The sequence below is a fragment of the Chiloscyllium plagiosum genome, chromosome 9 (assembly GCF_004010195.1).
Source record: "Chiloscyllium plagiosum isolate BGI_BamShark_2017 chromosome 9, ASM401019v2, whole genome shotgun sequence".
Taxonomy (NCBI): domain Eukaryota; kingdom Metazoa; phylum Chordata; class Chondrichthyes; order Orectolobiformes; family Hemiscylliidae; genus Chiloscyllium; species Chiloscyllium plagiosum.
The window spans coordinates 78,857,810-78,877,802 of NC_057718.1; the positions used below are offsets into that span (position 1 = coordinate 78,857,810).

The 19,993-nt window shown below is 40.9% G+C and overlaps 1 protein-coding gene across 1 annotated transcript in view; it reads right to left on the reverse strand.

Annotated features, from left to right (window-relative positions):
* The window catches only part of LOC122552973 (plasminogen-like), a 119,312-nt gene extending 101,879 nt beyond the window's left edge, over window positions 1-17,433 (reverse strand). Inside the window, exon 1 of the mRNA XM_043696296.1 lies at window positions 17,341-17,433. Within this exon, the coding sequence (XP_043552231.1) occupies window positions 17,341-17,407 (67 nt within the window). The 5' untranslated portion in view covers window positions 17,408-17,433. The remainder of the gene's footprint in view (window positions 1-17,340) is intronic.
* Window positions 17,434-19,993: the final 2,560 nt, after the last annotated feature.

Consider the following 19,993-nt stretch of genomic DNA (forward strand, 5'->3'; position numbering starts at 1 on the left):
TCAATTTTACTGCTCCTCGGATGCTGCCTGAACTGCAGTGCTCTTCCAGCACCACTAATCCAGAATCTGGTTTCCAGCATCTGCAGTCATTGTTTTTACCAGCCTGTGACCAGTGGAGTGCCCCAAGGATTGATGCTGGGTCCATTACTTTTCGTCATTTATGTAATTGATTTGGACATGAGCATAAGAGATATAGTTAGTAAGTTTGCAGATGACACCAAAATTGGTGGTGTAGTGGACAGCGAAGAAGGTGACCTCAGAATACAATGGGATCTAAATCAGATGGACCAATGGGCTGAGGAGTGGCAGATGGAGTTTAACTTAGATAAATGCGAGATACTGCATTCAGTAAAAGCAAATCTGAGCAGGACTTATACATTTAATGGTAAGGTCCTAGGGAGTGTTGCTGAAAAATAGTCCTTGGAGTGCAGGTTCATAGTTCCTTGAAAGTAGTGTCACAGGTAGATAGGACATTGAAGATGGCGTTTGGTATGCTTTCCTTTATTGGTCAGAGTATTGAGTCCAGGAGTTGGGAGGTCATGTTGTGGCTGTATACAAGACATTGTTTAGGCCACTTTTGGAGTATTGCATGCAATTCTGGTCTCCTTCCTATCGGAAAGATGTTGCGAAACCTGAAAGGGTTCAGAAAAGATTTACAAGGGTGTTGCCAGGGTTGGAGGATTTGAGCTATAGGGAGAAGCTGAACAGGCTGTGGCTGTTTTCCCTGGAGCTTCGGAGGTTGACGGGTGACCTTATAGAGGTTAACAAAATTATGAGGGGCATGGATAGGGTAAATAGGCAATGTCTTATCCCTGGGGTCAGGGAGTCCAGAACTAGAGGGCATAGGTTTAAGGTGAGATGGGAAAGATATAAAAGAGACCTACTGGGCAACTTTTTGACACAGAGGGTGGTACGTGTATGGAATGAGCTGCCAGAGGAAGTGGTGAAGGCTGGTACAATTGCAACATTTAAAAAGCATCTGGATGGGTATATGAATAGGAAGGGTTTGGAGGGATATGGGCCGGGTGCTGGCAGGTGGAACTAGATTGGGTTGGGATATCTGGTCGGCATGGACAGGTTGGACTGAAGGGTCTGTTTTCATGCTGTACATCTTTATGACTCTATGACATTACGACAGAAAACAAGTACAAAATATCAAAAAGGATAGCAAAAACTTCAATAGGCATATGAAAGGGAAGAGAGTCGTTAAAGTGTATGTTGGTCCCTTGGAAGCTGAAATCACAGGGTTAGTAGTGAGGAACAATGAGATGGCAGAGATGCTGAATCATGCTTTGCCTCAGTTTTCACAGTGGAGGGTAATAGTATCATTCCTATTGGAACAGACAAGTTCTTGAGGCTATAAAAAAGGTAGATCTTAGAACAATCAACATAGACAGGGAAAAGGTACTCAGCAAACTATTAGGACTGAGAGTAGACAAGTCCCCTCGGGCCTGATGGCCTACATCCTTGGGTATTAAAGGAAGTGGTGGCAGAGACAGTGGATTCCTTAGCTGCGATATTTCAAACTTCCTTGGACATGGGAAAGGTTCCAGTGGATTGGGAAATGGCTAATGTAATGCCCTTATTTAAAAAGTGACAGGGAGGCAAAATGTGGGAAATTACAGACAGGTTAGTTTAACATCAGTTGTTGGGAAATTGTTAGAATCAATTATCAGGAAAGCAATATCAGGACATTTGGAAAGTCAAAATGCTATCCATCAGTGTCAATGTGGTTTTATGAAGGGCAAATCATGTTTGACTAATTTGCTAGAGTTCTTCCAAGACATAACAAGCAAAGACGGTAATGGGGATCTTGTAGATGTAATACATCTGGTCTTCTGGAAGGCGTTTGATAAGGTGCTGCACAAAAGATTGGATCTTATGGGTTTAGAGGTAATTAATTAGCTTGGATAGATAACTGGCTGATGGACAGAAAACAGAGAGTTAGGATAAGCTTTTTTTTCTGGATGACAAGATGTAATTAGTGGGGTGGCCACAGGGTTCAGTCCTTGGACCCCAGCTATTTACAATCTGTATTAATGACTTGGATACAGGGATAGCAGGCTCTATAGCAAAATTTGCGGATGACACAGAAATAGACAGGATGGTAAATTGGAATGAGGAAATAAGAACTTTACAAATGGATATAGGTTAGAAGAGTGGGCCAAAATGTGGCAGATGGATTTTAACATGGATTAGTGCTTGGATTTAAAAATTGGAAAGGCAACCTATTATCTCAATGAGGAGGGACTTTGGGGCAGAGGGATCTAGGTTTACTCATTCATGAGTCACAGAAAACTAGCATGCAGGCACAGCAGATAATAAATAAAGCGAATGAAATAGAATATAAAAGTAAGAAAGTATTGTTGCAAGTATACAAGGTATTAGTGAGACTGCACCTGGAGTATTATGAACTGTTTCGGTCCCTTTGTTTTTGAGGAAAGATGTAGTGGCATTGGAGGCAGTTCAGAGGAGGTTCACTAGATTGATCCCAGAGATGAGGGGTTTGTCTTATGAAGAAAGATTGAACAGTTTAGGCCTATCCTGTCTGGAATTTACAAGAATGAGGGGAGATCAAATTGAGGTATTCCAGATGATGAAAGAAGTGGATAAAATAGACGCGGAGCGGATGCTTCCTCTGCAGGCCATCCTAGGACAAGAGATCATAGTCTTAGGATAAAGGGTACCAAATTCAAAATAGAGTTGAGGAGAAACTACTTCTCCCAAAGGGCTGTGAATCTGTGGAATTCGCTACCCCAAAAGTGTGGTGGATGCTGGGACAGTGAGTAAATTTAAGGAGAATTTAGACAGATTTTTTTATTGGTAATGGGTTGAAGCTTTAAGGATAGAAAGTAGGAAAATGGGAGCAAGGAACATATCAGCCATAATAGAATGGTGGAGCAGACTTGATGGGCCGAATTGCCTAATTCTGCTCCTATATTTTATGAACTTTAGAGAGGCAAGGTATCCACAGTATGGTGGCACAGTAGTTAGCACCCCTGCCTCACAGTGCCAGGGACCTAGATTCGATTTCATCCTCAGGCAATTACGTGTGGAGTTCGAACATTCTCCCCAAGTCTATGTGGGTTTCCGTTGAATGTTCTGGTTTTCTCCCATAGCCCAAAGATTTGCAGGTTAAGTGAATTGGCCATGCTAAATTGCCATAACATCCATGGATGTGTAGGCTAGGTGGATTAGCCATGGTAAATGAGGGGTTACAGGGATTGGGGGGTGTACAAGGGTTTGGGTCGGATGCTCTTCAGAGGATCAGTGCACACTCAATGGACTGGATGGCCTCTATCAGCACCATGGGAATTCTATTCTATTTGGATTTGGTCCTTGGACACTTTAGGTAGAGGTAATGTACTTTATGAAAGGTAAGGCTCACTTTGGGAGAGGCAAGGTATCTTTCAGTTGAGGTAAGTCACCCTTTTGTGGAGTTAAAGCACACTCTAAGAGAGGTAAGAAACCCTTTGAAATTTTGAAAAGGCATATTTGTAAGTTTTTAAAAAATGTATAAATGCTTTGTAACTAGCAAAGTTGTCAAGAAAATATCCAAAAGTGAAATGGAATTGAATAATTGCTATTTTCAGAAATATGATGAGACTTCTGCTGCACAACTGATTTCCCAAACCAGTATTTGCATAATTTATTGACAAAATGCATCTTGAGCAGAAATGTTTATTGACATCAGGGATTAAGCATTTAAAAGTGAAATGCTGTCATAGTACCTCCTGAGGTATATCTGTGCTGGATAGTAGAGCGTTGCCATGGTGAGTGAAGAGTAAAGGACGGTAAAGGTTCCTTTTCTATGCTTTAACTAATGCCACAAAAAAAGGCAACTAATTGTTCAAACATGATGTGAGAGAGTGAGACATCCCGTTCACTCTGAGAGCTGGCTCTGAGGGAGTTGGATCAGTGTCAAAGACTCTCCATGTATAAATAAAGGGTGACTTGATAATAAAACACTAGCTTCTATGGAGCTATTTCAGTAGCGATGAGAGAAAAGCAAGGTCCTGAAGAAATTTGCTTGCAATAGTCATCTTTGAATTGAGTTAAACATTTCTGACGTCATGCCGTTATTTGGGAAGCTTGACTCGTTTGATCCTGCCATCAAAGACTAGGCCAAATGTGTGGAAAGAATGCAATGTATTTTCAGCAAATAGCATTGGGGCAGATGAAAGGAAACAAGTATTTGATAGCTTGTAGAATCCCAGCTGTTTGGTTATTAGGAGCAGTATTTTCCCTGAGGTGCCAGATGCTAACTCTTTCAAGAGTCGACAGATTTCGATGAAGAATATTACGACTTCAAGCCTCCTCCATTCTGAGAGGTTATTGGTTTTATTCAGCAATTCAAGAACCAGGGTTATCCGTATTAAGATCTTTGACGGGGTTACAACAACCGCAGAATTTATGACTTTGGTTTAACCCTTAATGAGATCATGAGAGACCATTAAGTATGTGGAATTAATGATGTAACCATGCAAATGCACTCATTAGCTGAAGCCCAACTGGACTTCAAACTCCAACTGGCTTTGTCATCAGAAAATACAACAAGTGAAGCTTATGAGTTACAGGGTATTCTGATGGAAGTGGACATTCTCAACAGGTTGACTGAGCTTGGATAACACCATTTGAGTGAAGGCAATTGAAGCCTCATTTAGGAGACATCCTGAACAGAGGGACTCTAGGTCAGCCCACAGCAAAACCCTAAAACAAAACCAAGCCTCAGCCAAATGGTTATAATTTTCTTCAGGTTCCGGGCCAATAAGCCATTGTAGTTGCTGCTGGCGTGCAGAATTGAAACAGCAAAAGAGGCCCACTAGACCGAAGGTGAATAAGAAAACTCATAGGTTGGTATCCAGGAGAGTGGACACCCTGGAAAGTCCACCTAAACCTGGTTTGTAACATTAAATTGTTTAGCAATATCCAAATCAGAACCAATTAAAATAAATATCTGGTTAAATAGTAACCCGGTTCTCATAGAGATCAATACCTGATTTGGCCGTTTCTGTGATTGCAGACCCACTCAAACCTTAAGTATGTGCAAGATTGAGAACCTATTCCAGGAACCGTTACAGATTAAGGATACAATTTCAGTTCCAGTCTCTTATGAGAAACAGCTAGTTCAGTTACCAGTGATTGGAATAAAAAGGTCAGGCCCAAGCTTGATGGAGCGAAATTAGTTGAGAAAGGTTCACCTTGACTGGTTCTTCTTTTTCAATGAGAAAATGGCTGTCTGAATGAAATCTTAATTAAATACACAGAAATTTTTCAAGAAGGTGTAGAGACTATCAAAAGAGCAAAGACCACCTTGCATGTTGACCAAGATGCAATTTGATGACTGTGCAAGTCATGTCCAGTGCCATTTGTCTTATGGGCAAAAGTAGAGGCAGAAATCAGAAGCTAGAAAGGGAAGGAATCATCAAACCAGTGGGCAGCTTCAGTCATACTGATTAAGAGGCCTGATGGGTTGTTTGCCTTTGTGGGGATTTTTAAAGACCAGTAAACCACTTTTCACTGGATAATTACCCTTACATAGAGGATTTATGTGCAAAGCATGCAGGAGGGCTGTCATTTATAAAGCTGAACATGAGCTACGCATATATGGAATTGCAGTTAGATGAGGATTCCCAGATATATGCTACAATTAATACCCAGAAAGGTTTGTATCAATATATGAGACTGCCATTTGGGGTATCATCAGCCTGTGCCATTTTTCAATGGATGATGGACAGCATTTTACAAGATCTACCCCAGGCTGCCATTTATTGAGATGAAGCGCGATGAGCAGAGCAAATCAATAAGGAGCACTTAGAAAACTTGGACATAGTCTTTAGACATTTCTCCCAGCGGAGTGTATGCTGCAGAAGGGAAAAGTATGTGATGTAGGCACCCTAAGTGACCTATTTGAGCGACTGAGTCGATAAAGTGGATTGCATCTGTTGGAAGATAATGTGAGAGCAATCAAAGGTGCCCCGGCTCCCATGTCTATACAGGCTCAGGTCTTTCCTTGGGTTGTAAATTATTATGGAAAGTTCATACGTAACGTGGCCTGGCACTTTTGCATCAATTCTTAAAAAAGAGTCAGCCTGGGAAACGGTCACATAGTCAAGCCATAGCTTCCAGGAAAGTGAAGAAACAGCTATCATCCTCTAAAGTGTTGGCACACTATGATCCCAAGTAAGACCTGGTATTGACATGAGATGCCTCCACGTATGGCATTGGAGTAGTATTAGCTCATAGGTGGCCCAATGGAGAAGAATGCCCAACAGCGTATACATCCAGGAGTTTGGCTAATGAAGAGTGTAAATACACCCAGATAGAGAAGGAAGGTTTGGTGGTCATATTTGGAGTCAGGAAGTTCCACCAATATCTTTACAGATGTAAAGTTGTAATAGCAACGAACCACAAACTCCTGCTAGGTCTCCTTAAGAGGACAAGGCAGTGCTGCCATAGCTGCAGGCCAAATTCACCACTGGATACTAATTCTAATTGCAAATAATTACAAGTTAGAACACCACCTGGGAGCCCAATTAGCAAATATGAATGCATTGAGCCACCTCCAATTGACAGATACACCACCGGTGGTACCACCGTTGGAAGAGTTCGTAATGGTTTTAAATTTTCTGGACACCTTTCCAGTCATAATTGACAATGTCAGACTTTGGATGCAGAAAGATCCGGTCCTGGCAAAACCAAGATAGCTAGTGGTGATGGGGGAGACCAAAAGGACATCACAACCAGAATTGAAACCTTTTTGGACCTGGCAGGATCAGATCACAGTACAGGATGGCATATTATTAAGTGGCCCAAGAGTGATTGTTCCAAGCAAAGGTGCTGGCTGAACTCCACCAGGCTCATCCAGGGGTGTCCAACATGAAGAGGTTTGCAAGACGTTATGTCTAATGGCCAGGAATGGATGCAGACATTGGTAGAGCAGTGCCCAGAATGCCAACAAGGACAAAAGATATTGTCACCAGCTCCCTCACATTTGGGGAAATGGCTGGGTAAACTCTGGACTCAGTTATGTGTCGACTATGTAGGTCCTTTAATGGGGTCAATGTTCTTAGTCATTGTTGATGCCCACTCAAAATGACTGGATGTGCATAGATTTCATTTGTCAAACTTGGGAAGGACAAAAAAAAGTGCATATCTTTTGCAAAACACTGACTCCTAGAAGTGTTTGTCGCAAATAACTAGCTGTCATTTACCAGCAGGGAATTTGAATATTTTCTGAAGTCGAATGGTATCTGACATATCTGACAACTCCATACCACACATCATCCTATGGTCTGGCAGAAACAGCAGTCCAAATGTTGAAGGCAGGCTTAAAAAAGCAACCTACAGCTTCACGAGATACCAAATTGTCCTGAATTGTTTATCGGACGATCTCTCATGCAACTACAGGCATAGTTCCAGCAAGTTGCTAACAGGGAGAAGACTCCACACCAGGTTATATCTGATCTTCCTGGACTGGGGGAGGGGGTGGAGAGAGCAAAAAGACATCAAGAATGCCAATGCTGGGATAACACTCTGCTAATCAAGAGAGACAACTTCTTCAGGGAATGAAACTTGGTGTAGGAGCAACAGGAATGGCCTAGTAAGAGGCAGGCCAACCTGAGGTTAGGACCAGAGTTCAGATAGGTATGATGGTCCCGAACAAGTATGTGGACTACCTGAAAGCTACAAACTCGCAAACAGTACGGTGCTTGGCTCCTCAACAGCCATTCCAGAACCTGTGCAGTGTCCTTCTCTGTCGGTTGTTTAAGAAACCTCAAAATCCAAGGTGGACACGGTGGATGTCACTGCCTCGATGCCCTTGCTGCTTGAAGAGGAGAATGAATTTCTTCCGAGATACTCCACATGCAAGAGGTGAGCCACTGTGTGTTACATGCTGCCCGTATCAGAGGCAATGTTGGAGGAATATGACCCAATGCTAAAACAGGAGAAGCTGCAGAAAAAAATCAGCCTATACCTTGAACTCAGACGGGGAGGAATGTAATGATTGAAACGAGGTCAGCCAGTTGGACCTGATAGAATACGAGTTCCCTGATTGGACCAGATTAATAGGCCCAATTAGGGAGCCCTGGTTGACAGATATAAACAGGATTGTCAGACATTCTGTTCACTCTGAGAGCTGGCTCTGAAGGAGGTGGATCAGTGTCAAAACTTCTCCACATGGAAATAAAAGGTGATTTGGTGATGGGATACCAGCCTCTGCGAAATTATTTCAGCTTCCTATTTTGAGATTTAACTATGTTTCTGGAAGCTGTATAAGCCATTCCCTTTATCTAGTGCAATATTTAAGTTTTTTGTTAAGCATGTTGATTCAATTTTTCATTTTGATATTTGTACCTTAGTGTATATCTGTTGTAGGTCTCCCAGTATTTCTTTAAATATTGGCCACATGACATTGCACCACTTCCTGTGATGTACCCTGAAGCCTTTGTATTTACCACTTTACACCACATCTGAACCCAAGTCTCTGTACTCACCGTGTGGGCAGCATGGTGGCACAGTGGTTAGCACTGCTGCCTCACAGTGCCTGAGACCTGGGTTCAATTCCCGCCTCAGGCGACTGACTGTGTGGAGTTTGCACGTTCTCCTCGTGTCTGTGTGGGTTTCCTCCGGGTGCTCCGGTTTCCTCCCACAGTCCAAAAATGTTCATGTCAGGTGAATTGGCCATGCTAAATTGCCCGTAGTGTTAGGTAAGAGGTAAATGTAGGGGTATGGGTGGGTTGCACTTCAGCGGGTCAGTGTGGGGCTTGTTGGGCCGAAGGGCCTGTTTCCACACTGTAATGTAATGCAATCTAATCTAATCTAATCTACCTGTTAAGTTGCATTATTCCCAACTAAAGTCACTGCCTTCCATTTCTTTTATATAATGAACCACAATGGCAATTTTACTGGTCCAACCTAAGGTGTTCTCAGCTCCTTTGAAGGAAACAGGAATTCAAGTGCTCTTTGTGGTGTACAGTAGGAGAATCAACAGATGACACTAGTTCAGCAATCATGTCATTGTCTGGATCCCATATTGATTGCAACATTTCTGGTCTGTCTGACTCTGCTGATGAATGCTTCCATTGTGACGAAGTGTACATGCAGCACTGGCCAGACTACAGCTGAAAAACTGTGGACAGTTTTAATCTGCTTATCTAAGTAAAGATATTGGAGGCAGTCCAAAGAGGTCCATTAGATTGATCTGGGTATGGAGGGGTTGAGTAGGTTGTGCTTGTACTCATTAGCGTTTAGGAGAATGTGAAAATAGTTGATTGTTAGAGGTCTTGATAGGGTCAATGTCCAGAGGTTACTTTCTTTTGTAGGAGAGTCTAGGACCAGAGGGCATAATCTCAGAATAAGGAGGTGACCATTTAAGACAAAGATCAGAAGGATATTTTCTTTTAGAGGATGATGAGTCAGAGGAATTCTTTACCACAGAAGGCTGGTGATGCTGGGATCATTAAGTATTTTCAAGACTGAGATAGACAGATTTCTAATCAGTAGAGAATCAAGGATTATGGGGAAAAGGCAGAAAGATGGAGTCGAGTATTACCAGGTTAGTCGTGATCTCAATAAGTGGCAGAGTGGACTCTATGGGCTGAATGGCCTATTTCTGCTCCTACAATTTGTGGTTTTAAAGTCTTATGGAAACTAGTGCCACAGTTCTATTGCACTGTGGCATTTTCAATTTAAATGAGGTAAGACAGTGGATGTAGTATCTGTTCTACCATTTGTCCAAAATAAGTTTTGTATCAATTCCAGATTGCTTCTCTCAATTCAAGCTCTGCATGCTTCACTACATTTGTCACAGTTCCACATCTGACTAGTACAGTACTCATTCTTTTATTCCCTCACATTTATCAAATCACCATCTCATACATGTGGCTTTAGTAAACATGGGATTCTAGAAAGTTGATTTCTCAGTCCTCCTGTGAGGACTTCACATGACTCAATGATTTTGGAGTGGAATTGAATGATAGCTCAAAATTGCAAGTTGAATGTTATTGTTCTTTAGCAATGCTTTCCTCTTTCAGCTTCACAGTTTGAGGGTATCTTGGTGAGTTAGTAATAGAATAAATCCATATGATGTTGTGAGCTCTTTAAAGTATGTATTGGTAAACTATGGTCCAATGTCTGAGATTCCAAAAGAAGGACTTATGCCTGAAACGTCGATTCTCCTGCTCCTCAGATGCTGCCTGGCCTGCTGTGTTTTTCCAGCATCACATTTTTCAACTCTGGTCTCTAGTATCTGTAGTCCTCACTTTCTCCCAATGTCTGAGATTACAAAGTAACTGTCATGGAGTCATAGAGTCATGCAGCATGGAAGCAGACTCATCCAACTTATCCGTGCCGACCAAATATACTCAACTGAACTAGTCCCATTTGTCTGTGTTTGGCTCATATCCCTCTAAACCTTTCCTATTCATGTACCTGTCAAAATGTTTTTTAAATGTTGTAACTGTAATTGTAACTGCCTCTACCCCACCTCCTCTGACAGCTCATTCCATACACTTACCACCTGCTGTGTGAAAAAGTTGTCTTTTAGGTCGCTGTTAAATATTATCCCCTCTCCTTAAATCTCTAGTTTTGGTCTCCCTTACCCTTGAAAAGAAATGTTGTCTATTCACCCCCATGATTTTATAAACCTATATAAGGTCACCCCTCAGCCTCCGATGTTCCAGAGAATAAAATCGTAGCCTATCCAGCCTCTCCTAATAACTCAAACCCTCCAGTCCTGGAAACATCTTTGTAAATTTGAAATATTCTAAATATCTCTTTCAGTGATATAATCAATGTTTCAAAATGTGATTCTGAAGTTGTTTGACTTCAATTTATCTTAAGTGGTCATAGAGTCAAACAGCATGGAAACAGACCACGGAAACAGTTCAACCAATCCATGCTGACCATAATCCCAAACTAAACCACTCTCATCTGCCTGCATATGGTCCACATCCCTTCAAACATTTTTCATTCATGCACTTATCCAATGTCTTTTAAACATTGTAACTGTACCTGCATCCACCACTTCCTCTGGAAATTCATTCCACATACGAACCACTCTCTGTTTTAAAAAGTTGCCCTCGTGTCTTTTTAAAATTTTTCTCTTTTCTTCTTGAAAATATGCCCCCTGTCTTGAAATCACACACACTATGGAAAAGACACTTGCCATTCACCTTATCTATACCTCTCATTATTGTATAATCCTCTATATCAAAAAGATTTTGCCTCAGTGTTTATGGATGTTGATCCCAAGTTGTTCCTGTAGTTTTGATGGAAAAAAAGGACATCAATGATTGTCTTGTCTCCTGATGATGAATTGTACAGTTTACAGTTTAGTCAAACTGGTTATCTCTGAAATAGCCCTGCAAGTGCAATCTTAGGAATCTTGTCTCGGGGAAGAAACAAAACTTGCTGGACGCAAACAATTATTGGGGAGTCCATGATGGAGAGGTTAATGAGGTAATTCCAATACTAGATCTTTGTGGGTGAAGAACTAGCATGCCTTGTGAACGTGACAAAAGTTTATTGAGATTTGTGACAATGTCATTAACATAAGAGATGCTGAGAAATCTGTGAGACTTGTCCTGGCTGCATTTGCTATTTGAAGTGCTTTGTGCAGCATTTTATCTCAGGTTGTCTGTTATTCACTTTACTCATATTAACTCTGGACGCTATAGTATATTTTATATATTGTAAATTATTTCACAGTTCTAACTTTGTACAGTCAACTTTATTTCATTTGTTCAAAACCATTGAATAGTGTGACTTTACTCTACTATTTCTTCAATGGCAGAGAAAACGATGCCACTAAATTTTCAAGCCTGCCAAGTGACCATTCTGAATGCGTCATGTTGCTGCACATCCACCTCCAAGACCAGCAGCATTCAATTGTCATGCTCAGACAATGAATGCTAACCCAGTTGATAAACATAAACAGGAAGCAAAAGCAGACCATTCAGCAACTGCAGCCTACTCCGCCATTCAATAAGATCACGGTTGATCTAATTTTAACCTCAAATCCATATTTGCATTTATCCCCGATAAACTTTCACACCTTTATTTACCAAGAATCTGTCTACTTTTGTCTTAAAAATACGCAAGGACTCTTTTTGTATCACCTTTTCAGGAAGACAGTTTCAAATGTTCAAGGCCTCTGAGAGAAAAATAATTACCTAATCTGTTTTAAATGTGCAATCTTTCACTTTTGTAGCATGACAAAGGTAAGTTCTACACAGATCTCTGCGAACTCATCTAGAATTCTCCTCCTAAGGATAAAGTTGTCATCCTCAGTGATTTGAACTCAAGAACTGACCATTGCAACCTGGCAGGAAGGGAATACTCAGAAACAATTCGTTTGAAAACTGCAATAAAAATGGATGGAAACTCTTAGAATTTTATGCAGAAAGACAATTGTCCATAACCAACTCCTTTTGGCAGCAAAGAAAAATTATTTCTACACCATATTGTTCAAAGCACCAGCATCTGCTGGTGTACTTGTGCGACCTAAAGGATATCCTACATACTGCTGAGATAACTAATGCTGACCGTCATACAGACCAATGCTTACTCACTCAAAGATGAAGTTCCATCTCAAGCCTAAGTCCAAGAACAGATCTCAAGACAACCCATCAAAGAAATTTGAGTCAATAACCTGCAAACCTCATCTTGCAGAGACAGATGTCAAGCAATCGAACAGACCAGATTAAAATGCCCTGATTTCACTGCTAATTCCACTTCTGGAGAACTCTGGGGACACAGCTCCAGTACTGAGTACTTTAGATTAGATCATTAGACACAGTACCAAGAGGAACAGGAACTGATTTGATGAAAATAACAAGGGAATTCAAGATGCGCTAGTAATAAAAAATATCAGCTCATCATCAGGTTCACGTTTTTCAGCCAGTTAGCCAAGAGAAAAAGTCATATTAAAAACCAAATACCGCAGATGTTGGAAATCTCAAACATGGAAAATGCTGGAGGATGATCATGTAACATCGTGTCATTTCCTGTGATGTATATTTTGTCTCCTAAGTATATATAACCATGCTAAAACTTATATTTCACTGTGCATGTGTATATAGGAGTGGGGGATTGAAGAGAGAAGAAAGCAATGGGCAATGAGTGGAGAGGTGGGGGGGAGGGAATATTGTATGGATTTGTTAATTTCTTTATTGGTTAGAATACCTGCACATAGCCCTCATGGAGAATGCCCTCAATAATGCCTCACAAAAAATGCTAAGGTGTGCAAAGTAAGTAAATCCTTATTCTTTTTCTGTGGCCATTTCTGAAATAAACTGTACAAGATATCCATAATGCAGTTGAATAGTGCCCCAACTTCTAAGAATTGCTGGGGTATATATTCTCTCCAGTTGCTATGAACTGTGGGGAAATTCCACATGCACTGTCAATGGAGTTACATCATCAAAATTCTCATCTCTGTAGTGGAGCAATGAGAATATTGTTGACTCAGCTCTGCACCTTCCCTGTAAATCTAGCCAACAACTGTTATATTTTCATTAACAATTCTTGCTTCTGAATCAGGAGGTTATCTGTTCAAAGCCCATACAAGTGATTTCAGCATATGGGCAAGGCTGATCTTCAGAGTCACTCTGACAGAATGCTGCACTGTCAGGAGTATTATCTTTCAGATGAAACATCCAACCAAGATCACATCAGCTGTGCCTCATAGCATAGCCTCTAAGTTATGGTCACCTTAAGAATTTACCCAGGCTATCCTTTATTTGCAGGTATCCTTGTTTTCAAAGTGGTCACTATAATACAAAAGATCCCAAACATCTTCAAGGCCCATTTCAAATCTCTCTCATTGGAGTAGAGTGCAACTTCTGTAATGAACTGTGTCTCTCAGTTCTACTTGCCAGCTTTCAGGCAGTCACAGAACAAATAGAAAGGGAAATGTAATAATAGGTTGCACTAGTGCCTTCTAGGTTCTGAAAACAAATCTTAGGGGTGGCTTATTGTTTGGAAAGTATGGCAGAGATTGTATTACAAGAGAAACAAACCTTTCTGCTGAAACAGCAAGGCTGTGTTGGACAATTGATTGATGGCTAGGATTCACAGTTCTACCAATCACTTTAGTGAGTAGCAGAGATGATAAGACCTGAGGCCACAATCCACCTCCACTGTGTAAAATGAAAGTTTCTCAAAGAAGCAGATTGACCATCAGATGCCAAGGGAAATAATTCAATGGCAGGAACATAGGGGAAAGAAGATGGCAGTAACTTCTGAAAACGTGCGTGGGTGCAGCACTGACACTGGAAAAGATACTCTTTTTCACTGTTACAAATCCTTTCCTCAATTTGAGAGATAAGTGGGTTTAGGATAATGACTAAGTCTATTATGCTAATAAAAAGTTACTACAGCTGTGAAGTCAGGGCCGGGTGGAACTAGGACTGAGTCTGAAGGTTTCTAGGAATGCTCTCTCCTCTGATTTATGTCTATATTGTGATTAATTTCAAAGACAGTTGCTCAACATTATGAGGACAGAATCACTCTGTCTTTTGTATGATCTCAGCTAGTGGTAACAATAGAGGACCCTGCGCCCAGTAAAACTTTCCGCTAATCCCAATTAATGCAGGAACAGTCGAATCAGTCGGCTGCGCAAGAATCCTCAGAGGAGGCCCAAAGCAGTAAACCTCACATGTGATTAGCCAATGTCATACATGGAGATGAGCTCTGAAATCAATCAGTGCGATGGTAATTACGCAGCATAATCAGGGAATGCTTAGAAAGCAAGCAGGCTCCCAGTCTGGGCTGCAGGGAGTCACAAACAGCCACACACAGACCATAACATCAATTCAATGCAAGTGCAGCTCTCAAAAATGCAAAATGCCCTTTCTTTACCTGACTTACTGCTCAGCACATGATAGCCCAAATTGCACCACTTGTTTAGTCACTACTGCATCACCTCTAGGCTTGTCCATAAACTGGAGAGGTCCCACTATGTCGTATCAGTAAAGTACTGAGCAAGATTATTTCAAACTGGAGAATTAACATAGCAACTGCTACCTATGCAGTAATCCTGGAACCCAGCGATGCATCCTTTAATAGCCATCAGCTGAGAATGCCTGCGGCCATTACTTCATCTTTTTGTTTTTGTGCCAAATGGCCATCTTTCAGCTAACTCTCCCCATTCATACAGAGCAAGACATGGTAATCAGACAGTGCACTCTGATACAGTAGTGGCCACGGAATCCTTACAACTTTGGCTCGACCAGTTAAAGCTGCAAGGTACCTGTTTCTTCACAACTCCAAGACGTCTCTGTCCACAAAATAGATGACTCTAATGCCCAGGTTTGGACCATAGGCATCTTCACTAATGGCTCACCACTGCTTTCAAATTAGATATGGGTATAGCAGTCTCTGTCTTGTCCTATTTGACTCCTTGGCTCATTTGAAGTTTCTGAATATTCACTTCCTCAGACCAGGAATTATGACTTTAAAGGGACATGTTGACACCCTTTCCCATAGAAGCAGGGAAATATTGAAAACCTTTATATTGTCCATCATCAGGAATTTCAGTTAAAAAGCCTGCATTAATCTTCACATTCTCTCCAAGATCAATAACCTAACAGCACACTCTGCATCAATTTCACAAAGGGTTCCCTGTTTTGATTGCTGGCTGGGGCAAGTCCACTCAGTGTACCATAGTATAGTGGTCAGTTGGCTTCAATTGGGGCTACTGGGGCTAACTTTCAATGGGAGTTATTTGCCTAACATCCATTGTGGCACTAGAAGCCCACCTGCATTTAGGATAGATCCATGCAAGCATTTATTCTTGGAGATAGAGTAGTTTCTCTGCACTGAGGAGTGGACATTGTGCTCGTCGAAAAGCTGATTTTCGTCACATGTTACGGCTGTCTCGTACTCACCTGCACGTCTCCTGTTTAAATTTGTAAAAGGATTGATGCAACACAGGATTTCCATAGCTTGCAATGTGTGAATGCCTTTTATTTCAGAATGCCTTTTGTATGTGTTATGTTAGTCCTTCAACACATTTTTTGTCTGTTTTTTGGACATATCCATTCATACAGATTTCATCATATTTTGAAGAGAAGGAGAGATCCCCCAGTGCCTAGGCAATATTTACCCCTCCACCACCATCACTAGAACAAATGAGTCATGTTATTATTACATTACTTTTTGTGAGAGGTGTCCGTGTTGAAATTGGCTGCCATGTTTTCAATAGCACAAACTAGTATATGAAAACAATGTCTGCAGAATGTTGGTTGTGAAGCACTTCTAGAGATTTTGTCAGAATGTGGAAAGACATGGCAGCCAATTTGCACATACCAGTACCATGAAATCTTTTACATCTTTTGTTCTGTGCACACATCTCTAAACAATGGAAGAAAAGTGACAACATTTTCAATCAACCTGTCTGAAGAAACATAGAGAAGTCACGAGATGAGAAAATGTTATTGAACAAAGATGTTGAGTAATGTTTAGCACTACCACCACCACTCCCCCTCTTCGATTCTGATGACAGATTCAAGTGTCATGTGTTGAAGAACTTTTAATCTTCATGATCAGAAGTCATAAACTGTAAATGTGGGAAATGCACAATAGACTAGTCTGTATAGTCTCAGTACTGGCAAGAGATCTACAGTCTAAACACAACCCTGTCTTCTCTCTTAAAGAAAGATTTGTATGTGTGTTGTGTCTTTCATGACATCAGATACAAAGCTGCTGCAACATTACACAAGAGAATTCAATGAAGTATTTTTGAAACGTAGGCACAGTTGCACTGTTAGCTCCTGCAAACAGCAATAAATGGCCAGGGAATCCATTTTGTTGATATTCACAATTTGCCAGGACACAAGAGACAAACTCATTCACTCTTCTTCAAAATTAATGGCATGGAATCACTTACCAACTTGAAAGACAACATAGGTCATGTGTTTATACAAAAAACTAATTTTCTAGTATTGTCTAGGTATTGCACTGTACTATTAGCCTAGACTTGAATTCTCTGGAGCTAATCCATAACAATTTGAGTCCCAGGGCACTGAACCACAGCTGATTTTGCACATATGGAAGTATATGTCTTTCCAATATTTTTTAACTTTTTATTCAATATAGCAAAAACAAAGCTGCAAGAAATTGGGTTTCTATGTTAGATTTTGCTGCTCATTTTCAATACTGACTGCTGGGTATCTTGATTTGAATGCAGAGTAAATCCAGATCCCTTCTGTGTTTTATATAATCATCCAATATATCAGTTTGCATTGCCCAAAACTATATACATTGCAGTAATATGATTCATTTATTACACTATGTATGCACTAACCATCCAAACCAGTTATTAGTTTCACTTACCAAAAGATGGCAAAATCAGAAAAAGAAGCCCCGTAAACACAAGCGTTTTAATCCTGATTTGAACCATTTTAGAAATCCCTGATATGGCAATGAGTCATATTTACTGATTGAGGACTTTGCATCATCAAGCAAACAAGTTTGGACAGAAAGAGCCACTTTGCATTTAGATACAGTAAATCATTCTCTAAACAAAGATGCCGCACACTTGCTAACATTACACAAGAGAATTCAAACATTTTTCAATGCTTCAGCTTTGTTCGTGAGAAAGAGTCAATATTTCAGTTTGATTATTTAATCAATTTCATTTGACTTTTGTTAATCCTAATTAATCCAGCAACATCTGCAGCCTTTTGAATCTTTCTGGAGCAAATACAAACAAATGTTCACAATTTGTAAAGTTAAACAGAGATTTGAGTGGATCCAAAGTTCCACTTCCTTTCACAAAAGAAAGCAATAAAATTGGATTCCATACTGCCAGTGATACTGGTGCTACAAAAATACTAAAGACTTAAAATGGTGTAACCTGTGCATCCAGCTGCTCCAAACAAGGACAAGAGCGCACCCCATCCTGTGTAGTGTGCTAATGATGGGAATGTAGCCCGAGCATCAGAAACATGAAAGAGCTCCTATTGCATGGCCATATAGCCAGGACAGCTGATTCAAAGCTTGTTTCATAAACTTAGAATTAAAGAATCCCTACAGTGTGAAATCAGGCCACTCTATCCATTGAGTCCATATTGCCCCTCTGAAGAGTATCCCACCCAAACCCACAACCCACCCTATCTCTGTACCCTGCATTCTCAGGACTAATCCACATAGCCTGCACTTCCCTGCATACTATGGGCAATTTAGATCTTCAATCCACCTAACCTGCACATTTTTGGACTGTGGGAGGATACCAGAGCACCCAGAGGAAACCCACGCTGACGTGGGGCAAATGTGCAAACTCCACACAGACTGTTGTCCAAGGTGGGAATCTAACCAGGGTTCCTGTGCTAACCAATGAGCCACTGTGTCATCCCTTTGGTCTGCACAAGTTCACTGAATAACATGAATATCATTCCCAACTGTGATGAGACTGTGGCGTTAAGGGGTGTATTTTGTCCTGATTTTTTTTTAAGCGAGGTTTTAAGGCAGAAGTGGAGACCAGTCTACTAGATGCACTAGAGTAAAGAGCTTGTGAGGCCTTGGGTTCTTTTTTAAGTTGGAACAATAGAAGCAGCCTGAAAGGATGTGATCAAGCTCCAACAGAACCAGGGTGTTTGGTTTTACTTTTCAGCAGTGGTTTTTGGAGTTTTGAAGAAGTGGAAACATTTTTTTCCCTCTCTCAAATATAGCCAAAAGCTAAGGATTCTCTTCCTGCTCCTGAGACAATCTTTTTTCTGTATTTGCCTTTGCCAAAGGTGTGTTTCTGGGATGTTACTATACTGGAACAGTTAATTGGTAATTGGTATTCTGTTTTGTTTCCAACAGAGTTAAGTTATTCCAATTCTTTCTTTCCTTTTTGTATTTTAATCAAAGTAGATGAATAAAGTGAGTTTTGCTTTAAATTAGTAGCTTGTTCAATCGAATTGCATCTGGAATGCAACACCTATGTTTGCCTTTGAAAGAAGAAATAATGAAGGTCTAGACTATCTTATATATATTTTGAAGGGATTTGGTCTGGTTTACAATACAACTAAAAATGCATACAGAGCTAGAGTTGATATCAGCAGTAGGGAAAATGTAAGAACTATTATACAAAGGATGTGATAACAGACCATTTAGAAAATAATGGCATAACATGGACTCATGAAAGGGAAATCATATTTGACAAATTTGTGGAATTTTTTAAAGGATGTTACTGACGGCATAAAATGAAGATATGATAGAAGTGTTGTATTTGGGCAGGAGAATCGGCATTTCAAGCATAAGCAAAAATGGTATATGTTGTTTTAAAAAGAACAATTAGATTTTTGCATGCTGGAGCACAAATCTTTTTGTAGTTTGTAAGACTGTAAATGAAGAGCTTACGTTCAAAATGTCAGTTCTCCTCCTCCTTGGATGCTGCCTGACTGGCTGTCTATGGTTTGGTGGTTGTTTAAAGGCGAGAAATGGAGGCAAAGGCAAGATCTTGGTGAGGTGGTCATCCTCATCAATAATGTGTTGCAGGCTGCAAAGAAGATAATGTAGTTTCTCCAGGGAAGTACTGGACAACGAAGGGTGTCTGTCTCCTGAGGAGGTCATTACAGCTTCTCGCTGTGGCATGTTAGAACTGGAGATCACTGACTTGGGCATCGAATCCTTTTCTTATGAGGGCATCCTTCAGCATCTTCAGGTGTTCGTTGTGTTCCTCCTCATCTGAACAGATCCTGGATATATGTAGGGCTTGTCTGTAGGGGACTCCCTCATCAGGTTCATGCCCCCCTGCACCAGCCCACTCCCCACTCCTGGCACCTTGCCTTGTCACCACAGGAAGTGCAAATCCTGCGCCTACACCACTCCCCTCACCTCCATCCAGAGCCCCAAGGGATCCTTCCACATCCATCAGAAATTCACCTATACCTCTACCGATGTCATCCACTGCATCTGTTGCACCCGGTGTGGTCTCCTCTACATCTGGGAGACAGGACGTCTCCTTGTGGATCATTTCAGTGAACATCTCTAGGACACC